Here is a 17140-nt window from a genome sequence, read left to right as displayed (position 1 = left end):
TTTATTTGAGTTTTTTTGGTTTCTCAAAATTGAGTGTTTTCAGAGCTTCAATTATTTTAATTGCAAAATCAGCAGAAACTGGTTTTGAAAACTGTTATGGCATAAAGGGGATGTTCACAAGTTTCCTGGTATGATTATGCAGGTAGGTTTTTAAAAATCAGGCACAGTTATAGAAAGTTCCTGGTGATAAAAATTACATTCAATTTTTCCCCTAAAGTTTCCAGTGTCTTTTCAGTGCAATTAAAATAAACACCCACTTCAAAATTCCCTGTTCAGTGCAACGTTATTGGCTATCTAACAATTCAACTGGGAACCTTAAATATAATTCCCCCAAAAACATTTTCAAACAACATTTTTGATGTGATCATATAGAATGAAGACAAGGGTGACTTTGAATTTAATTGCAATGTAGATCAGCACTTTAATGTTTATTAAAAATGGTAATTTACACAATTTCACAAAAATTCCCTTAAATGCTGACAAATCACTCCCATGTCAATGTGTCCCAGCAACTTCTATTGCACTGATTCAGAAAATGAGATTCAAGTCATTTAAATAAAACGAGATTCCAGTCATTTAGCTAAGACCAGTAATTAAATTACTTTGCTAACTCTAAATAGGCATGTCAAAAATAAAATCTACACAATTTACTTCAAAGCCTTTTCAGGAAGCTGAAAAGATCTTAATATATGCAGTCACATGAAAACATAGTGCAGGCTGTGTTTTTCAAATTAGTAAAAGTGCTTGAATTTCCAACAGAGCAAATATGTAATGTAACACTAATACAATACAAGTGTGAGACGGGTAGCTATTGAATCAATTCGCAGCCAGCTATACCCAATCTATATCGCTTGACTACAATTGCATTCGCACACACGTGTGGAGTTTAGCTCCCAGCGGACAAACTTGAATGGTTTTAGAGCATTCTTAAAACATTTAAAAAATCTCTGTTCGAGTTTATAAGTAGTACTGTACCAAGAATTCCTACAGAGCCCCCTGAACATTTCTTGAATGAGACTTAATACTGCATTGTATACAGTACTCCATTTGAAACTAAGTTTATGAGGTGTGAAACAGCCTCCCTGAGTAGTTTGATGAGACTGCATTTCTGAAGGCAGATCATGACTTATATTGTCCCTTCTGTGGCTATAAACACTATCAGAATTGGCCAAAACTGAAAACATTCAAGCCTTGTTAACCGCTAAAGAGAATTTATAGAACAGTGCATTCTTCTTGGTGATCCCATTGTGTAAATGTTATATTTAAACACTGCCATAATCATCTTACAGTATTAATTTGATAAGTAAGAAGGTACAATGCATTTTTAAAAAAAAGGTATCGGATTACAATCACTTCAATGAATGTAAATCCGGTCAGATATAGCAGCTGGAAAGTGGGTCATAATCTGCATCCTAAACCACCAATAGTAATCCATTGGATTATAGCGGGTGTACGGGGATGCAGAGGTCAGTGCGTGAGTGACATTGTTAATAACCACTGATGTGTCTGTGGAGCCACCACCAAGATAAGATTGCATTTTTCCAATCTGTTCCTCAAAGTAGTCCTTCCCATAATCCTTACGGATGATGTCCGGCAGATCATTCCACATTTTTTCTGTGATCATTTTGACGCGTTCAGGACTGTAAAGATTGGTGGCGGCTATGAAGTTACCAGGTTCAACAATACTAACTTTTACACCCCAGCGGTGCATTTCATAGCGCAAACAGTCCGAGAATACCTCCACTCCAAATTTAGTGACACAATAAGGAGAACGAGCGGGATTGGCCATCCGTCCCAACATACTTGTAATGTTAACCACACGACCTTGTCACAAGAATGAATGGGAGATTAAAACATTGCATCATTATTACATAGAGACTTTATACAGTATTCATTCTTCAGTACATCACATCAAGGTAGCATCAAGTGGATTGTTGTAATCAGTGTTTCATGTGATTACAAAGCTTTAAAGTATAAAGTTCGGTGAGTTCATATAAAACGATGAGTCCCATCAAACAAACAAAAAAAAAATCCATCATTATTTTGTAAGTTTAATCCTCTTGCCTCCTTAGCCATTTCCCAGCACAATTCCCAACAAAGCAGAATTGTTCTACTTTCAGGGCACTGCTACTCTAGGCTTGAAGTAGACTCAGTGAACAGTTGGGATTTGTTTTCCTTCAGTGTATCTCCCCTTTTTGGTAAAAGGTGCCGAGCAGAGTGCATGGAATTTGGGAAAGAAACGGTGTCCCACCACTCCATGGTACAGCAGATGAATGTACACATACAATCAAATGAGCTCTTGATTTCTGAAAGCCACTCAAGAATGCAGGCATTAGGTTGGTTTAAAAGTACTGATTCAATAACTTACAAAGAGAAGTTATATTCCAAATAGACTTTCTCATCAATGCAACACAGAGCTGACAATGAATTTGTGAAAACAAACTCTCAGGGCAGACTGGATTACATTCGTTTTTTTTCAATTTATGAACTCGTAGCAAATCTGTTCACATCAATCATTGATGAGGGACTCTTGACATCCTGATGAGAAAGGGCTTCTTTCATGAAGGGTGAACATGGACATCACAGCACATCATGGGGTGATTTTCATCTCACTACCTCCTGGTTATTCAGCGTGAATGGGGCAGTAGCAAGATAAAAAATTTAAAATAGCTAACTGTTCATTTGCCACCCAAGGCAATTTTTGAGCAGGTCTCGATGTAGGCATCCAGCACAGCCACCCAAAACAAGCAGTAGCCCAATGTAAATTAGGGTCCTAACAGATGATTAGCACCCGGAAGCCATTTTGGTCTCCACCGATATTGCTATCACTAGTTCCTTAACCTGTCGACAAACCATGGGCAGTACAAATCGGGAGGTGGCCATTTCTAGCGATATTTAAAGGGATCCTCACCTGCTCGTAGGTAAAACACTGGAAAGTTTGGGAGATATTTTGCTTCTATTAGATTGTAGTTTTTGGCTATGGTGTCTGTAGGATGTTCCCAACTCTTAAGGGGCTTCTGGCAATTCTATTCCGGCTAGAGGTAGAGCAGGAGGTGGCTTAGGATGAAGAAGCACACACAGCTGCAGGGAGAGCAAATAAGAGGAAGGAATTCAGGAATCCTTACCCTCCCAAAAGTGTATAGGCCCAGGACAACATACCAGCAGTGCATAAGGAAGCTACACTTCTCTAGGGACGCTACCACAGAATTCTGTCACTTCTTGAAACAAGACAGGGTTTAATTAGTAATCTTATAGTAAAAGATCCTCTGGGGAAGAGTGATCATAATATGATAGAATGTGATATTAAGTTTTAAAGTGATATGGTTAAGTCCAAAACTAGGGTCTTAAGTTTAAACAAAGTCAATTACAGAGGTATGAGGGACAAGTTGAGGTAGATTGGGGAATTAGATTAAACGATATGACGGTAGATAGGTAATGGCAAATATTAAAATAAATAATTCAGAATTCTCAACGAATAAAAACTCCACTTGAAAAGTGGTACAGCCATGGCTGACAAGAGAGGTTAAGGATAAGATTAGCTGAAAAGAGGCTTACAATATTGCCAATAAGAGTAGTAAGCCTGAGGATTGGGAGGGTTTTAAAAATCAGCAAAGGATGACCAATAAATTGATAAAGAGAAAATAGAAAATGAGAGTAAACTAGCAAGAATTATACAAACAGATTGTAAGAAGTGGAGTGCCACAAGGATCAGTGCTTGGGCCTCAGCTATTTACAATCTATATCAATGACTTAGATGAGGGGACTGAGTGTAATATATCCAAGTTTTCTGACAATATAAAGCTAGGTGGGAAAGTAAGCTGTGAGGAGAATGCAAAGAGGCTGCAAAGAGATATAGACAGGTTAAGTGATTGGGCAAGAAGGTGGTAGATGGAGCATAATATGGGGAAGTGTGAAATTATCCACTTTGGTAGGAAGAATGGAAAAGCAGAATATATTTTAAAAGGTGAGAGACTAGTTAATGCTGATATTCAGAGGGATTTGGGGGTCTTTGTACGTTAATCACAAAGTTAACATGCAGGTACAGCAAGCAATTAGGAAGGCAAATGGCCTTTATTGCAAGGGGGTTGGAGTACACGAGCAAGGAAGTCTTGCTGCAATTATACAGGGCTTTGGTGAGACCACACCCGGAGTATTGTGTACAGTTTTGGTCTCCTTACCTAAGGAAGGATATACTTGCCTTAGAGGGGGTGCAAAGAAGGTTCACTAGATTGATTCCTGGGATGAGAGGGCTGTCCTATGAGGAGAGATTGAGTAGAATGGGCCTATATTCTCTGGAGTTTAGAAGAATGAGAGGTGATCTCATTGAAACATATAAAATTCTTAGAGGGCTTGACAGGGTAGATGCCGAGAGGCTATTTCCCCAGGCTAGAGAGTCTAGAGCTAGGGGTCATAGTCTCAGGATAAGTGGTCAAGGAGAAATTTCTTTGGAATTCTCAATTTGGATGTTCAGCTGATGAGTATATTCAAGACTGAGATCGATAGATTTTTAGTCACTAAGGGAATCAAGGGATATGCGGATAGGGCGGGAAAGTGGAGTTGATGTAGAAGTTCAGCCATGATCTTATTGAATGGCAGAGCAGGCTCAATGGGCCATATGGCCTACTCCTGCTCCTATTTCTTATGTTATTCACAGAATCACAGAAACCCCACAGTGCAGATAGAGGCCATTTCGGCCCATCGAGCCTGCACCGACACATATCCCACCCGATCCCCGTAACCCCTACACCAACACATATCCCACCCTATCCCTGTAACCCCACGTATTTAATCCCCCTAACACTAAGGGTCAATTTATCATAGCCAATCAACCTAACCCACACATCTTTGGACTGTGGGAGGAAACCGGAGCACCCGGAGAAAACCCACGCAAACACGGGGAGAATGTGCAAACTCCACACAGACAGTCGCCCGAGGCCGGATTCGAACCCGGGTCTCTGGCGCTGTGAGGCAACAGTGCTAACCACTATGCCACCGTGCAAGACCTAGAACCAATTGCCACAGCTAGCAGTCAAGGTCACTGAAGCCCTCAACTTCTTTGCCTCCAGCTCCTTCTAGGCTGCCACAGGGTATATCAGCAACATCAGTCATGCTTTGGGGAATCCTGCGATTTGAGCAAACCCTAGAGCCCTAGACTGCTGCTGCTGGTTGTCCATGGGGAAAATGATGAAAGCGTTTGCTGTAGTAAACATGACAGTCTGGCCCAGCTGGTTTACTGGCACCAGCGCAGGCATTGGTCGAGGGAACCATGAGGGTCCAGACGTACTGTCATCCTGAGAGATGGCAACATGTTCCCTTCCCATTGCAACACTGCCCCTTCTATGGGGCTACAGCCCAGCACTCACACCGATCTATGGGCGAATAGAATGTAGATAAGTGATCCGACTGGAGCCCCTATCTATTCAGTCTCCTAGCCATTCAAGCATCCCCGAGATGCTATTACTGGTGTCACAGACTCATGGATGAAGAGACAGTTTGTAATATCTAATGAGGTGACCACAAGTTCCATGGTTGACTGCAGAGTGTTGATGTCGTGCACCAGAACCCCACACAAGTTGGTAGTGGACTCCTCCACACACTGCCATACTGTGGAAGCTCCCTGACAGGCAGTCCAATGCATTCAGCAATTGATGCGAGCACTTGCATCGAGGCAGGCCTGCCTCCTGAACTTGCACACTCCCTTGTGCTGTGTATCAGCTTCTCCTGCACGATGAGTGCTAGTGGGTTAGTTTGTGCTCTGTTGAATGGTTTTGAATATGTGTGAGGCAGCTTAGCATAAAGTGCATGATGGGAGGAAGAACCAGCAGGTATGGACAAGAGGGTGAAGTTGTTGCGAAGGCAGTAGCAAATCCTAAGTGTGCATGCAAGCAGTAAGAGCTGCAGTGAAATGTCCTGTTGTCATTCAAGGAGAGGCATGGGAAGGAAGGATTACTAAATGCTGAGGCTAAATTATGGTGGTGCAGGGTTGTGCTGAGTGTAAGAGAGATGTCTTACCTTAGTAGTTCTGCAGAAATCGTTAATTTGTTTCTCAATTGCTGCCAGGTTTTGGGAACAATGCTTGCTCTGCCACCTCTCTCCATTGCTGCTGAGAAATTTTCCTGGCACCGGGCACCACTCAAGGGAACATGACCTCATTCCTGCTGCTCACTTGCTCAATTAGCACCTCCAAGGCACCATCCAAAAATTTAGGAGCCCTAGATGCAGTCATCTTGCCAGCAGATTCTGATAAACAACTGCCAGTAACCAGCATATGAAAAGTGCACCTCTCCTTTAAGAGGTGCAGGCTGGCTTTAACTAGCAGCAGCCCTGCTGGATTTCCTGCTGTCAAAGTCGGTGATTGAGCTGCCTAGAGAGTCTGACTAGCGCTGGCAGCTCGCCAATTTTATTACAAGGATACCCAACCACGAAAATGGATCAGGGCATCCCGCCAACATCATTGGATGGATGGAGTGGATTCCCTGCTCATCACCTGCCTGATTTACGCAATGTATGAAAATCAACCCTCATTAATCAACACATTGGAAAGCAACTTATACAATGGTGTAATGTCCAATCCAATTGGATTATTGAATACCCAGGGACCAGCTCTGCGCCGCACACACTACTCAAGCTAATCTGCACTCACCTTTTGCTCTGCGAATATAGGGAAGGAAACCCTTGGTCGTACGGATAGTTCCCCACAGGTTAACCTCTGCAACCTCCTTATAGGTATCCATGGTGGTGAACTCAACTTCCCCAAAAGTTGAGATACCAGCATTGTTAATCAGACCCCAAAGACCTAATCAAAGGAAGCAATTAGTGTTTTGAAATATTTCAGTCATAAGATATATTTGAAAATAGTACCTAACCTAATACTTGTCCTTTAAAAGGAGAAGGAAAGTGTAAGGGAAGTACTTTTTCATCAAAGTACTCCCCTTTTTCATATCAGAAAACACTTACTGGATATTTTTTCAACTCTTTTCCTTAAAAAAAAATCAGTTCTAGCACTGACATGGAAATCTTTAAGTAGGGTCTCTCTCCCTACTAGGCTTCTCCAGTGGTGGCAATTACTCACAGGATCCTGGGGTGTCCCTGACTGGCTCCATTGCAAACAGCAGAAAAAATGTCACCTCTGCCTGTAGCACGGTTTCCCCAAGTTAGGCAGCTTGAGTGCTCCCACTCAATGTGATGTTGCAATCTGACTCAGAGAGCCACTCCAGAACACAAGGGGGCACTATCAGCAACTGGAATCACCAAAGCTTAGCCAGAGGAGCTTATGTTGTGATAAAATTGGCATTTTCTAATGCAAAAAAGTAGAGTACTTTGAACCCTCTTTACTATTTTCCACTGCTCTATACACACACACACCCTTAACTCCACTCTATCGACAGACATAAAATGTACTTTAAAAGGAGCACAATAGGATTCCTCCTTACACCCACTCTAATTTTTCTTTATATTTATAAGAATGCCGTAGACAACAGCAGTGGAGAAGTTATATCCTGAATGTATTTTCCTCCTGACTGAAGCAAGCAATGCTGCACTGAAAACAGCACCTGGAGAAAATGTTTATATATAAAAAAGGGATTTCTAAAAATCTTTAAAAAATATTTAGAAATATTATTGGCTTGCACATAAATTTTGAACATAAACTCTATTTAAATAAACTGTATAGGTGGGCTCTTAAAAACCAACTGACCTTTTCCTGTATCCGTTAAATGTTCTCTCACAAACTCTACCGCTCTCGCTACCTCCTCATCTTTGCAAACATCTAACTGGACGACAACCATCCGATCACTCTTCATATCCTCCAGCTTCTTTGTCCCTTCCCCACCTTTATCCTGAAAGCAGAAAGTTACCATCAGTGCAGATTCTGTACAAGGTTGCAATTCATCCCTTGCACCGTCACTGGGTATCCTGTGTTCACAGCAGCTTAATATGTCTCTGTGAAGTGGTAGAACTCGAGGTTGGTACCCAAGATTTCCCACAGGTTGAATGCCTGATGCTCAGGTTATCTTAGGGTAACAGCAAATGGAGGTGAGCCACCTTCCACACCAAGAAAGGAAGGGGACGTTAGTATTGGTTTGATTACATGCAATCCCTCTCCTGCTATCAAACAGCACTGAAATAATCCTGTCACAGCAGGGCATTTAATATGGGGTGCATAAAGGTCAAAATGTTTAACTGTAGAACTGAATTCACAGCACTTAGATTTTGACCAATTTACCAATATGGCCCAGGGAAAACATTGATTGGAAAGTATGTATATGTGGACATTGGGTAAGGACAGGGTTGGGCTTGGCTGTGATATCTTCATGGTAAAATAATCTTCAAATTCACATATAAAACTGCCACTTGAGTGAAATACTAGAGGGCAACCAGCACCCATTGACTTCTACTCCAACAGGAGGCAACGCTTTCAGGACATGAATATGCTACTTGCAGAATTTCTTCAGGGATAAGATCATATTGGTCCCCAAAGTAATCCAAGTATTCCACTCAGCATTTCGAAAGTTCAGTCCCCGGTCCAGAATGCTGGATTCAATACAGATAAACAAACCTGTCTAAACAGCCGAGCTGAATAGAAGTTTGAGTCTGAGCAGACACCAGAACTTGGACTTTTCAACTTTATATCAATCCACAGCCTCTGGAGGCTGAGAAACAAATGCTTCAATTAATTTCCACTTAAGCTGCAAGAGAGAGAAAACGTCTGTCATTCGTCTGAGCTGCGTTCAAACTAGGGTGAAGATCAAAATACCATCAGCCTCTCTGTAGTACAATTTTTTTTAAGGAATCAATAAGATAATGATTTAGCTGCATTTGCAACTTAATAAAAATCAGCTCGTTAACTGGAAAGGCTGTAAATATTTATTTCGTACAGTCTTGCATATTTAGATCCATCTTGAGGTTCTTTACAAGTTACCAGCACAAAAGCTCCAAAAGCTTTCCTGATCAGAGTTTCTTTCTCAGCAGCTGAGAGACACGCCACTGAAGCAGGCCGAACAGTGAGGACTGACAGCACTTGGCTAGATAGTGTCACATCCTGCCTTAGTTAAATAGGACAACTTCCATCAGGAGACCAATCATAATAATTGCACGGTAAAAATCATTAGGGTCGCATATATTAATTATTTTCTGTATAAGGAGATTCCTATTATAAAGCATTACAGACCGTTTTCTGGAGTATCCTCTTAATGATAGTGAGCAAAATGTCAAGAGGTTTTGCTCCTTTTATTATTTGATAAAGCATTAAAATATTAAAGGAGGGGATATTTTTCCAAATCATTTATTTTTAGAAGAACCTTCGTGGACAAAACATTCCACTTTGCTTTGAAGCCATTTCTCGAACATTGTGCAACTATGAGCCAATAATATCTGTACCTTTAACAGGCAACCTGCAAATATTTTGAATCCTTTTTCATGCAGGTGTTGAGCCAATGAAAATCCAAATCCAGTGTCACATCCTGTGATGACGATACTTTTGCCTTCAGCCTGGTTTAAATAATTAAAAAAAAAAATCACAATGCTGTAAATGCTTTAAGAACTTTCATTTAAGTAGCGCCAGTCACAACATAATACAAGTTCCATCAAACTTTTCAAATACAAGCTCTGTTACCATCTTCTAGCTAACGGACCCTGGGAGCTTAACTCAGCTACAAAAATAGACCTCAAATCAATATCCAGTTTCAATGTTGGGTAAATTAAAGAATCACATCTCCAATATAAAAAACATAATGCAAATGTTTGCCTCATTTCTCGCTTTAGCCAAAAAGAAGAAAGTCAGGCTATTGGGCCCTGTTTTGCCAGTTTTAATTTCAGACTTGATTTTCCTCCCCACTGCCTCATCTATTCATACATTCTTGGTCTTTAATTTCTTTTATTATGCTTCTTCGCATCATCTAATGTAAAGATCATGCCAGTCACCTAACCATCTCCTGTTTTTCCTATAAGCATGTTACAGGTAATTTCACCCATACTTCCTCTCTCATGTGTATTTTTTCCCTCTCCCCCTCTCCTTTCTTCCAATTCTATTTTAAAGTTTATTTATTTACTTTTCACTTTTTCAGTTCCAATGAAGAGTTACACCCGAAACGTTAACTTGATTATCTCTCCACAAATGCTGACTGACCTGCTCTGCGTTTACAGCTTTTTCTGTTTGTTACTTTTTAAAAAAATTTTTAGAATAACTATCCGCTAAGGTCCGTGCTCAATTTTTGATGGGTCAGAACAGACAGCCAGATGTTTTGATGAAACAAACTTGATCCTCATTTTGCATAACAAATTTCCATTATCGAAGCCATGTGATGTTCTTACACAGAAGTATCAAGCTAGGGCTTTGCTTGCAGTCGATAATATGGCATGCTACAAAATGCAATTCTGCACAGCATACTTTCCGCAGACAGCCTTCAAATCCCACCCATAGCATGCTCAGAATTTATGGGAAGAGAATGAACTGCTCTCACCCCCACTCCATTGCTCCACCACAAGGCTGGCATTGAACAGGAGTGTTGCTACATTTAATTACACATTAAATAACCTGGGATGCTGAACGTTTTCAATTATAACATGGAGCTTACTATAACTAGGTTTCAATTAACTTTATAAGGTGTTATTGCGTATATTTCAATGACCTTTAACTACTTCACTTTGGAATAGAAAGCCTTCCATCAAACTGAGCCACTCACCGCTTCTGGCTGGCTTGCAAGTGATCGAACAGTTGTGGTGCAAAGTGCTGGCTGTGCTCTACTGAAACACAAGATAACATAAAAAAATATATATACATTTTTATACACAGGATTTAAAAATAGTTTCTGCTAAAATTTTAGGAGAATGAAAGGCACATCTTTAACAAGACAGCATGGACTCAAGTTCATGAGAAGGATGGTAAACAGACATTTTAGACTCAATTACTTAACACAGAGGGAAGGCAGGTAATGTTAGCAAATTTAAGAGGGGACTGCCATTTTATTTGCATAAGCAAGGGAGGCCACACATCAACCCTCTTCCCTACATACTCAAATGAAGTTACATCAGTGTGGACAAATAATGGGCCATAATTTGCCACGGCAGGGCATCTAATGGCGTCTGCATCGCACCAAAGCCGAAGCCTGTCTTTGCCGGACAGCCATATGCACACGTTTTGTAACGAGGATCACTGGATAGAGGACAGGAGCAGGAACGGTGGCTGCTTTTTCTACTTATGAGCCAAGGCCAACTGTAACATTCTGTAACACCTGCCCCTATACCTCCCCCCTCCCCACTGTCCAGGGCCCCAAACACCCCTTCCAGGTGAAACAGCGATTTACTTGTACTTCTCGCAATCTAGTATACTGTATTCGCTGCTCACGATGCGGTCTCCTCTACATTGGGGAGACCAAACGCAGATTGGGTGCAGATTGGGTGACCGCTTTGCGGAACACCTCCATTCAGTCCGTAAGGGTGACCCCGAGCTTCCGGTCGCCTGTCATTTCAATTCACCACTCCATTCCCACTCGGACATCACCGTCCTTGGCCTCTTGTACTGTTCCACGGAAGCTCAACGTAAATTCGAGGAACAGCACCTCATCTTCCGATTAGGCACTCTGCAGCCTTCCGGTCAGGCACTCTGCAGCCTTCCGGTCTCAATATCGAGTTCAACAATTTCAGATCATAACCTCGGCCCCTATTTCATTTTCACTTATATTTTTCCACTCCTTTCCTTTCCCCCCCCCTTTCCTTTTGTTTCTCTCTCACACCTGGCAGCTATCTTTTGCCCTGCCAGTACACTTTACACCTAATCACAGCCTATTACCATCTCGTCTAGCTTCTAATCTCTTTTACTTCTTTTGGTTCTTTTATTCTTTTGTCCGATCGCAGCCCTGCCTTCGATCTAGTTCCTTTTCTCTCCAGTTTTGAAGAAGGGTCAAACCCGAAACGTCAACTCAAATTTCTCTCCACGGATGTTGCCTGACTTGCTGAGTTTTTCCAGCATTTTCTGTTGTAACATTCTGATCAGTTCCTTGCCATTTCAATTTAACCACCTGGAGGGCTCGGTGTATTAGTTAAAGCAAAAACAGCTGAAGAATTATAGAGACATATCGATGGTCTTTAGAGAATGTAGCATATGGGCATAAATTGAAATAGCTAAGAAAGAATGAACTTGCAATTTTATAGCACCTTATCACATCCTCAGGACATCCCAAAATGCTTTACAAACAATGGATTGCTTTTTAAAATACAGTCACTGTTGCTATATTGGCAAATACAGCAGCATGGAAGGTACTACAAACAGCAAGTGAATGAATGACTAGATAATCTGCTTTTTGGTGGCATTGGTTGAGAGAAAAATGGTGACCAGGACATCAGTAGAATTCCCCATGTCTTCTTCAAATAGTGCCAATGGGATCTCATATCCATCTGGGCAGGCAGATGGGATCTTGGTTGAGCATCTCATCTGAAATCTGGCACCTCTGACAATGCAGCATTCCCTCAGTACTGCACAGAACTGTCAGCCTATATTATGTGCTCAAGTTCACAGTAGGGCCTGAACTTAAAGCCTTCTGATTCAGAGGAGAGAGTTCTATCAAACTGAGTTGACTCAAATGTGTGAGACATAGGTTCCTGGAGGGATCCCACACCTCAGGACTTAGTGCGCACAATAGTCTTGAGTTACACTGCCATTTTTGTCTTGATGTGCACCCCAAACCATTTTGCATCAATATAAAAGTGGTACTATAAAAGGTAGCCTTAAATTAAAGTTATGGAAAAAAGGCATTCGGCCCATCAAACCTATTCCTTCCACAGATCATGTATAAATGACTCTATCCAACCAATTTCAGCTCCCAAGGAAACATTCTGCATAGTCTCCCCTTACATGAGGGTAAATCAAGTAAAACTCCAGGACATCTTTCTAACCTTGCAGCCTACATTATGAATTGTTCAAAGTTCCCAGCAGTTCAAGAACTGTCTATCAACCATTTCCATTTGTAAACTTTCAGATTTGACAGAACTTTTGAACCCATTTCAGAAAAGTGACTACCGTTGACTGTTCCAATAGAGACTGAGTTCAAAGGCACAAGACTGACTCCCTGCATTTACTGTAAGCCAATGACATTTGTAGACCACCATGTTCATAGTTGGTTGACACCATGGAATGTAACTGCTGAATGAAGGACAGTCTGCGGTTGGCTGTGCTCCAGTACTGTGCAAGCACCTCATACTGAATAACTATCCTCCCCGTCCTGTTGCTAACCAATTAAAAGGTGTTAAATTAAATCAACAGCTGTATGAGAGAGTCTTCTCCTCCTCCCTCACTACCCTTCTAAGTAATGGATATATATGCATGATAAAAATTCTTAACTTCAAACATTGTTGATTTTATCTTCAGTTTCATGCTCAGTCCAAGATAAATAACCTTCACAGAGCAGAGACGTGGATACCAACCATATGTGGGAACGTTTGGAGAGGTGACAAAAGGTATGGTTTAATGGACCAATTTTGAGAAGTAATTTAAAAGTGGGGAAAAGGAAGGGGGGTGGGGGCTGCAGAAAGTAGGGCTGAAAACACTGCTACCAGTTTTAGAATGGAGGGAGGCATGTTGCATTGGAGGCCAGACTGGAAGACTGAGGGGATTGAGGCAAGAAAAACAAGGGTGGAGGTGGTCATGGTATAGAGCAAGACAAGACTTTGGAGGGATTTGTAGAGATGGATTTTGAAATTGATATGTTCGAGAATAGGGACCCAGTGTAGGTCAGTGACGACTGGAGTGATGGACAAGTGGGACTTAGTACGGGATAAGACTGGCTTTGTGGAGGGTGTACTTTGGGAGGCCAGTGAGAAGGACATTAAAGAAATCAGGTTGTGAGGTGAAAATGTGTGGATAAGGTTTTCATCAATGTGGGAATGAGATAGGGACAGAGGAAGGCAATATTACAGAGGCGTTGTGGCGGCTGGGATATGGGGTTTGAAGCTCAGTTCTGGGCAGAGCAGGGTTTCAAGATTACAGCCTGAGCAAGTGTTGAATCAGTGGTGAAGCCAAAAACAATGGCTTTGGTCTTCCCAATGCTTCGTTGGAGAGAATTGTGGCAGTGTGTGATGATGTCAGACAGGCTAACGGAATGGAATTAACAGTGGAATAAAGGGAAATGATGGAGAGGTAAGGCTGGGTATTACCAGCATATATATGGGAAAAGACAAACGGCAACATGAAAAGGCAGAAGTTGTAATCACCAAGGGCCTGGAATTTGCGGTCGGAGGCATACCTCCGGGGTACGCTTCTGACTCAATTAAAAAAACATCCGCACCTACCTTCAGGCTCCCGGGCTTCGGCGACTTCGGGTCCTGGGTCTGCAGGCGTACGCCTGCATAAAGGTCTACGGATCCCAGGGACGCAGGCGGTTGGGATCACGTGGACCAGGTCCGCCAATGAGAAAGGAGGATTGCTAATATGCTCACGGGGATTCCATTTACCAACGGAATCCCCATAAGCATATGAGGAATCCCCAAATAATTAAATAACTTATACAACTGGAATAAAAAATAAATGTTCCCATTTTCAAATTTAAAGTCCCTTCAATTAAAGCATATACAATAAAAATTTAATATTTTGAAAAATAATTTAAAATATTTTAATCCAGGCCAAAATTTACATAAACTAATTTTAAATGTTTGTGCATGATTTTTTATTTTAAAATGTTTAATTTAAGATTTATATTAACCCTTACACTGGTGAAAGCAGGTCCTACGTCTACTTTTACCAAGTGTAAGGGTTTCGTGGGCATTTGCTGGGCATTAGTTGGGCAAATAGCCCAACTCTGCGTCAGTGAAAGAGATTTTCAGGTCGGTGCGGATGATCTGTCAAGGCGAACCTTGACAGAACTTGCAGGGCCTTTCTGAAGGCCGTGCGTACGCAGTCATCAAGCGCGCAAAATCCGGGCCAAGGAAAACCGGAGATGATGATCTGGGGATGGAAGGAGGAGCCATTGCTGCAGTTGTGCTGGCTGCAGTGGGAAAGGCAAGAGTTGTAAAATTTATGGCTGTAAAGCACTTTGGAACATCCAAAGGTCATGAAAAGCACTATATTAATCAAAGTTCTTTTCTTATGTAAAATAATGAAGCGATTCAACTGGGTAGATAGAGTTCTGACGAAAGGTCATCAACCTGAAACGTTAACTCTGTTTCTCTCTCCACGGATGCTGCCCTGGCCTGCTGAGTTTTCCCAGCGTTTTCTGTTGTTATTTCGGATTTCCAGCATCTGCAGTATTTTGCTATCGTAGATAGAGAGCAACTATTCCCTCTGGTGGGGAATCCAGAACAAGAGGGCAGCATCTTAAAATTAGAACCAAGTTATTTGGAAGTGAAATCAGGAAGCACTTTTTTTCACACAAATGCTAGTGGAAATCAGGAACTTACTCTCTCAAAAGGATCTGGATGGTGCGTTAATTAATATTTTAAAGACTGGAGATTGATATTTTTTTGTCAGGTAAGAGTATCAAGGAATAAGGATCAAAGGCCGGTCAATAGAGTTCGGGTACAGATCAGCCCTGAGCTAACAAAGGCGGAACAGGCTGGAGGGGCCGAATGGCCGGCCTTTGTTCCTATGGCAACATTCTCTTACAACCACATGACTTTGAAGCTCTACGTGATGGGCTGAACCCTGCAACCTCGGCATATAATTAAAGGATTTTGCGTTCCAAAAGCAAAGTAATTGCAGTCTCAATGACAGGTGCCGGCATCAGCTCACGGAAAATCACATTTATAATGGAATTATTTTTACAATCTTGTCCCAGTGGTGATTAGAGTGAAGAGGAGAACACTGAAGCCTCCCTCATAGGCAGTCCCCGACCGATACAGAAAGGATTTAGATCAGCAGGACAGCCTGGTTAAAGTTCTCTTCTAACCTCACTTCCCGCCTGAATTGGAGCCCGGCTCTCGGCTCGGCTCGGTGTGCCCGGCTGTCCGCACTCGCTTACCTCAGCACCGGAGAAGCCGCCCTCCGTAGCGCGACCGCCACACTCCGGCTCACACACCCGTACATTGCTGCTGCTCCGCCGGCTCCCAGCGCTCTCCAAGGTCACCCGGCTCCCTCCCTATACCGCAATGCACTTCGTATCGGTGCGGAACACGCCCTCCAGCTCAACACCATACCCATTTCCCCCCCTCTTTCTGCGTTTCTCTCTCTCTCTGTTCTAGTGTGTTCCTCTCTCACTCTGTTTCCTCTCTATCTGTTTCTCTATCTGTTTCTCCCTCTGTCAATTCAATTTTTTTTTCAATTCAAATGCTTTATTGGCATGAAAGTTTACAGGGAACCATATTGCCAAAGCTTACATAACAAAAAGTACAGTTTTCCAACATTCTGTAGGTGTCAAACAATTTTGACCTTCGTTGGGTACATACAATATTACTTTAAACAATATTAATTTAAACAGTCGTTGTACATCATTGGGTACATTCAGTATTAATTTTAAACAGTCCTCAGGTCTCTCTGTTTCTCTCTATCTGTTTCTCCCTCTGTCTCTTTCTCTCTGTCTCTGTTTCTCCCTCTGTCTATCTGTTTCTCTCTCTTTCTCGCCCCCCTCTGTTTCTCGCCCGCTCTGTTTCTCGCTCGCTCCTCGCTCTCTCTGTTTCTCGCTCGCTCGCGCTCGCTCGCTCTCTCTCTCTGTTTCTCGCTCTCTCTGTTTCTCGCTGTTTCTCGCTCTGTCTCTCTCTCTGTCTCTCTCTCTGTCTCTCTGTCTCTGTCTCTCTCGCGCTCTCTCTGTCTCTCTCGCGCTCTCTGTTTCTCTCTATCTTTCTCTCTGTTTCTCTCGCTCTCTATCTTTCTCTCTATCTTTCTCTCTATCTTTCTCTCTCTATCTATCTTTCTCTCTCTCTCGCTCTGTTTCTCGCTCTCTGTTTCTCGCTCTGTTTCTCTCTATCTGTTTTTCTCTCTCTATCTGTTTCTCTCTTTTTATCTGTTTCTCGCTCGCTCTCGCTCTCGCTCGCTCTCTCTTTCTCGCTCTCTCTGTTTCTCTCTATCTCTGTTTCTCTCTATCTCTATCTGTTTCTATCTGTTTCTCTCTCTCCCTTTCTCTCTGTTTCTCGCTCTCTCTCTGTTTCTCGCTCTCGCTCTCTTTCTCTCTTTCTCTCTTTCTCTTTCTCTTTCTCTTTCTCTCTCTCTCGCTCTTTC

At 42.1% G+C, this 17140-nt stretch overlaps 1 protein-coding gene across 2 annotated transcripts; it reads right to left on the bottom strand.

The window, feature by feature from the left end:
- Window positions 1-396: 396 nt before the first annotated feature.
- Window positions 397-16081, bottom strand: LOC147115605 (D-beta-hydroxybutyrate dehydrogenase, mitochondrial-like). Of its 2 annotated transcripts, none has more exons than XM_085989987.1 (6): window positions 15948-16081; window positions 10683-10743; window positions 9379-9489; window positions 7697-7838; window positions 6644-6796; window positions 397-1824 (listed from the first exon to the last, which is right to left on the bottom strand). In XM_085989987.1, the coding sequence occupies exons 1-6, from the start codon at window positions 16010-16012 to the stop codon at window positions 1355-1357; spliced, it is 1002 nt and encodes a 333-aa protein (XP_085846113.1). In that variant the 5' UTR covers window positions 16013-16081; the 3' UTR covers window positions 397-1354. The 2 variants fall into 2 exon arrangements, with proteins under 2 accessions (XP_085846113.1, XP_085846114.1); XM_085989988.1 differs by having other exon boundaries at window positions 10683-10740; window positions 15948-16071.
- Between the last annotated feature and the right edge of the window lie 1059 nt (window positions 16082-17140).

The sequence above is a fragment of the Somniosus microcephalus genome, chromosome 6, assembly GCF_052327205.1.
Source record: "Somniosus microcephalus isolate GS21.2 chromosome 6, FLI_Smic_1.0, whole genome shotgun sequence".
NCBI classification, from domain to species: Eukaryota; Metazoa; Chordata; class Chondrichthyes; order Squaliformes; family Somniosidae; genus Somniosus; species Somniosus microcephalus.
Note: the sequence above shows the minus strand (reverse complement) of the source record. Positions and strands in the feature narration are given on the sequence as shown.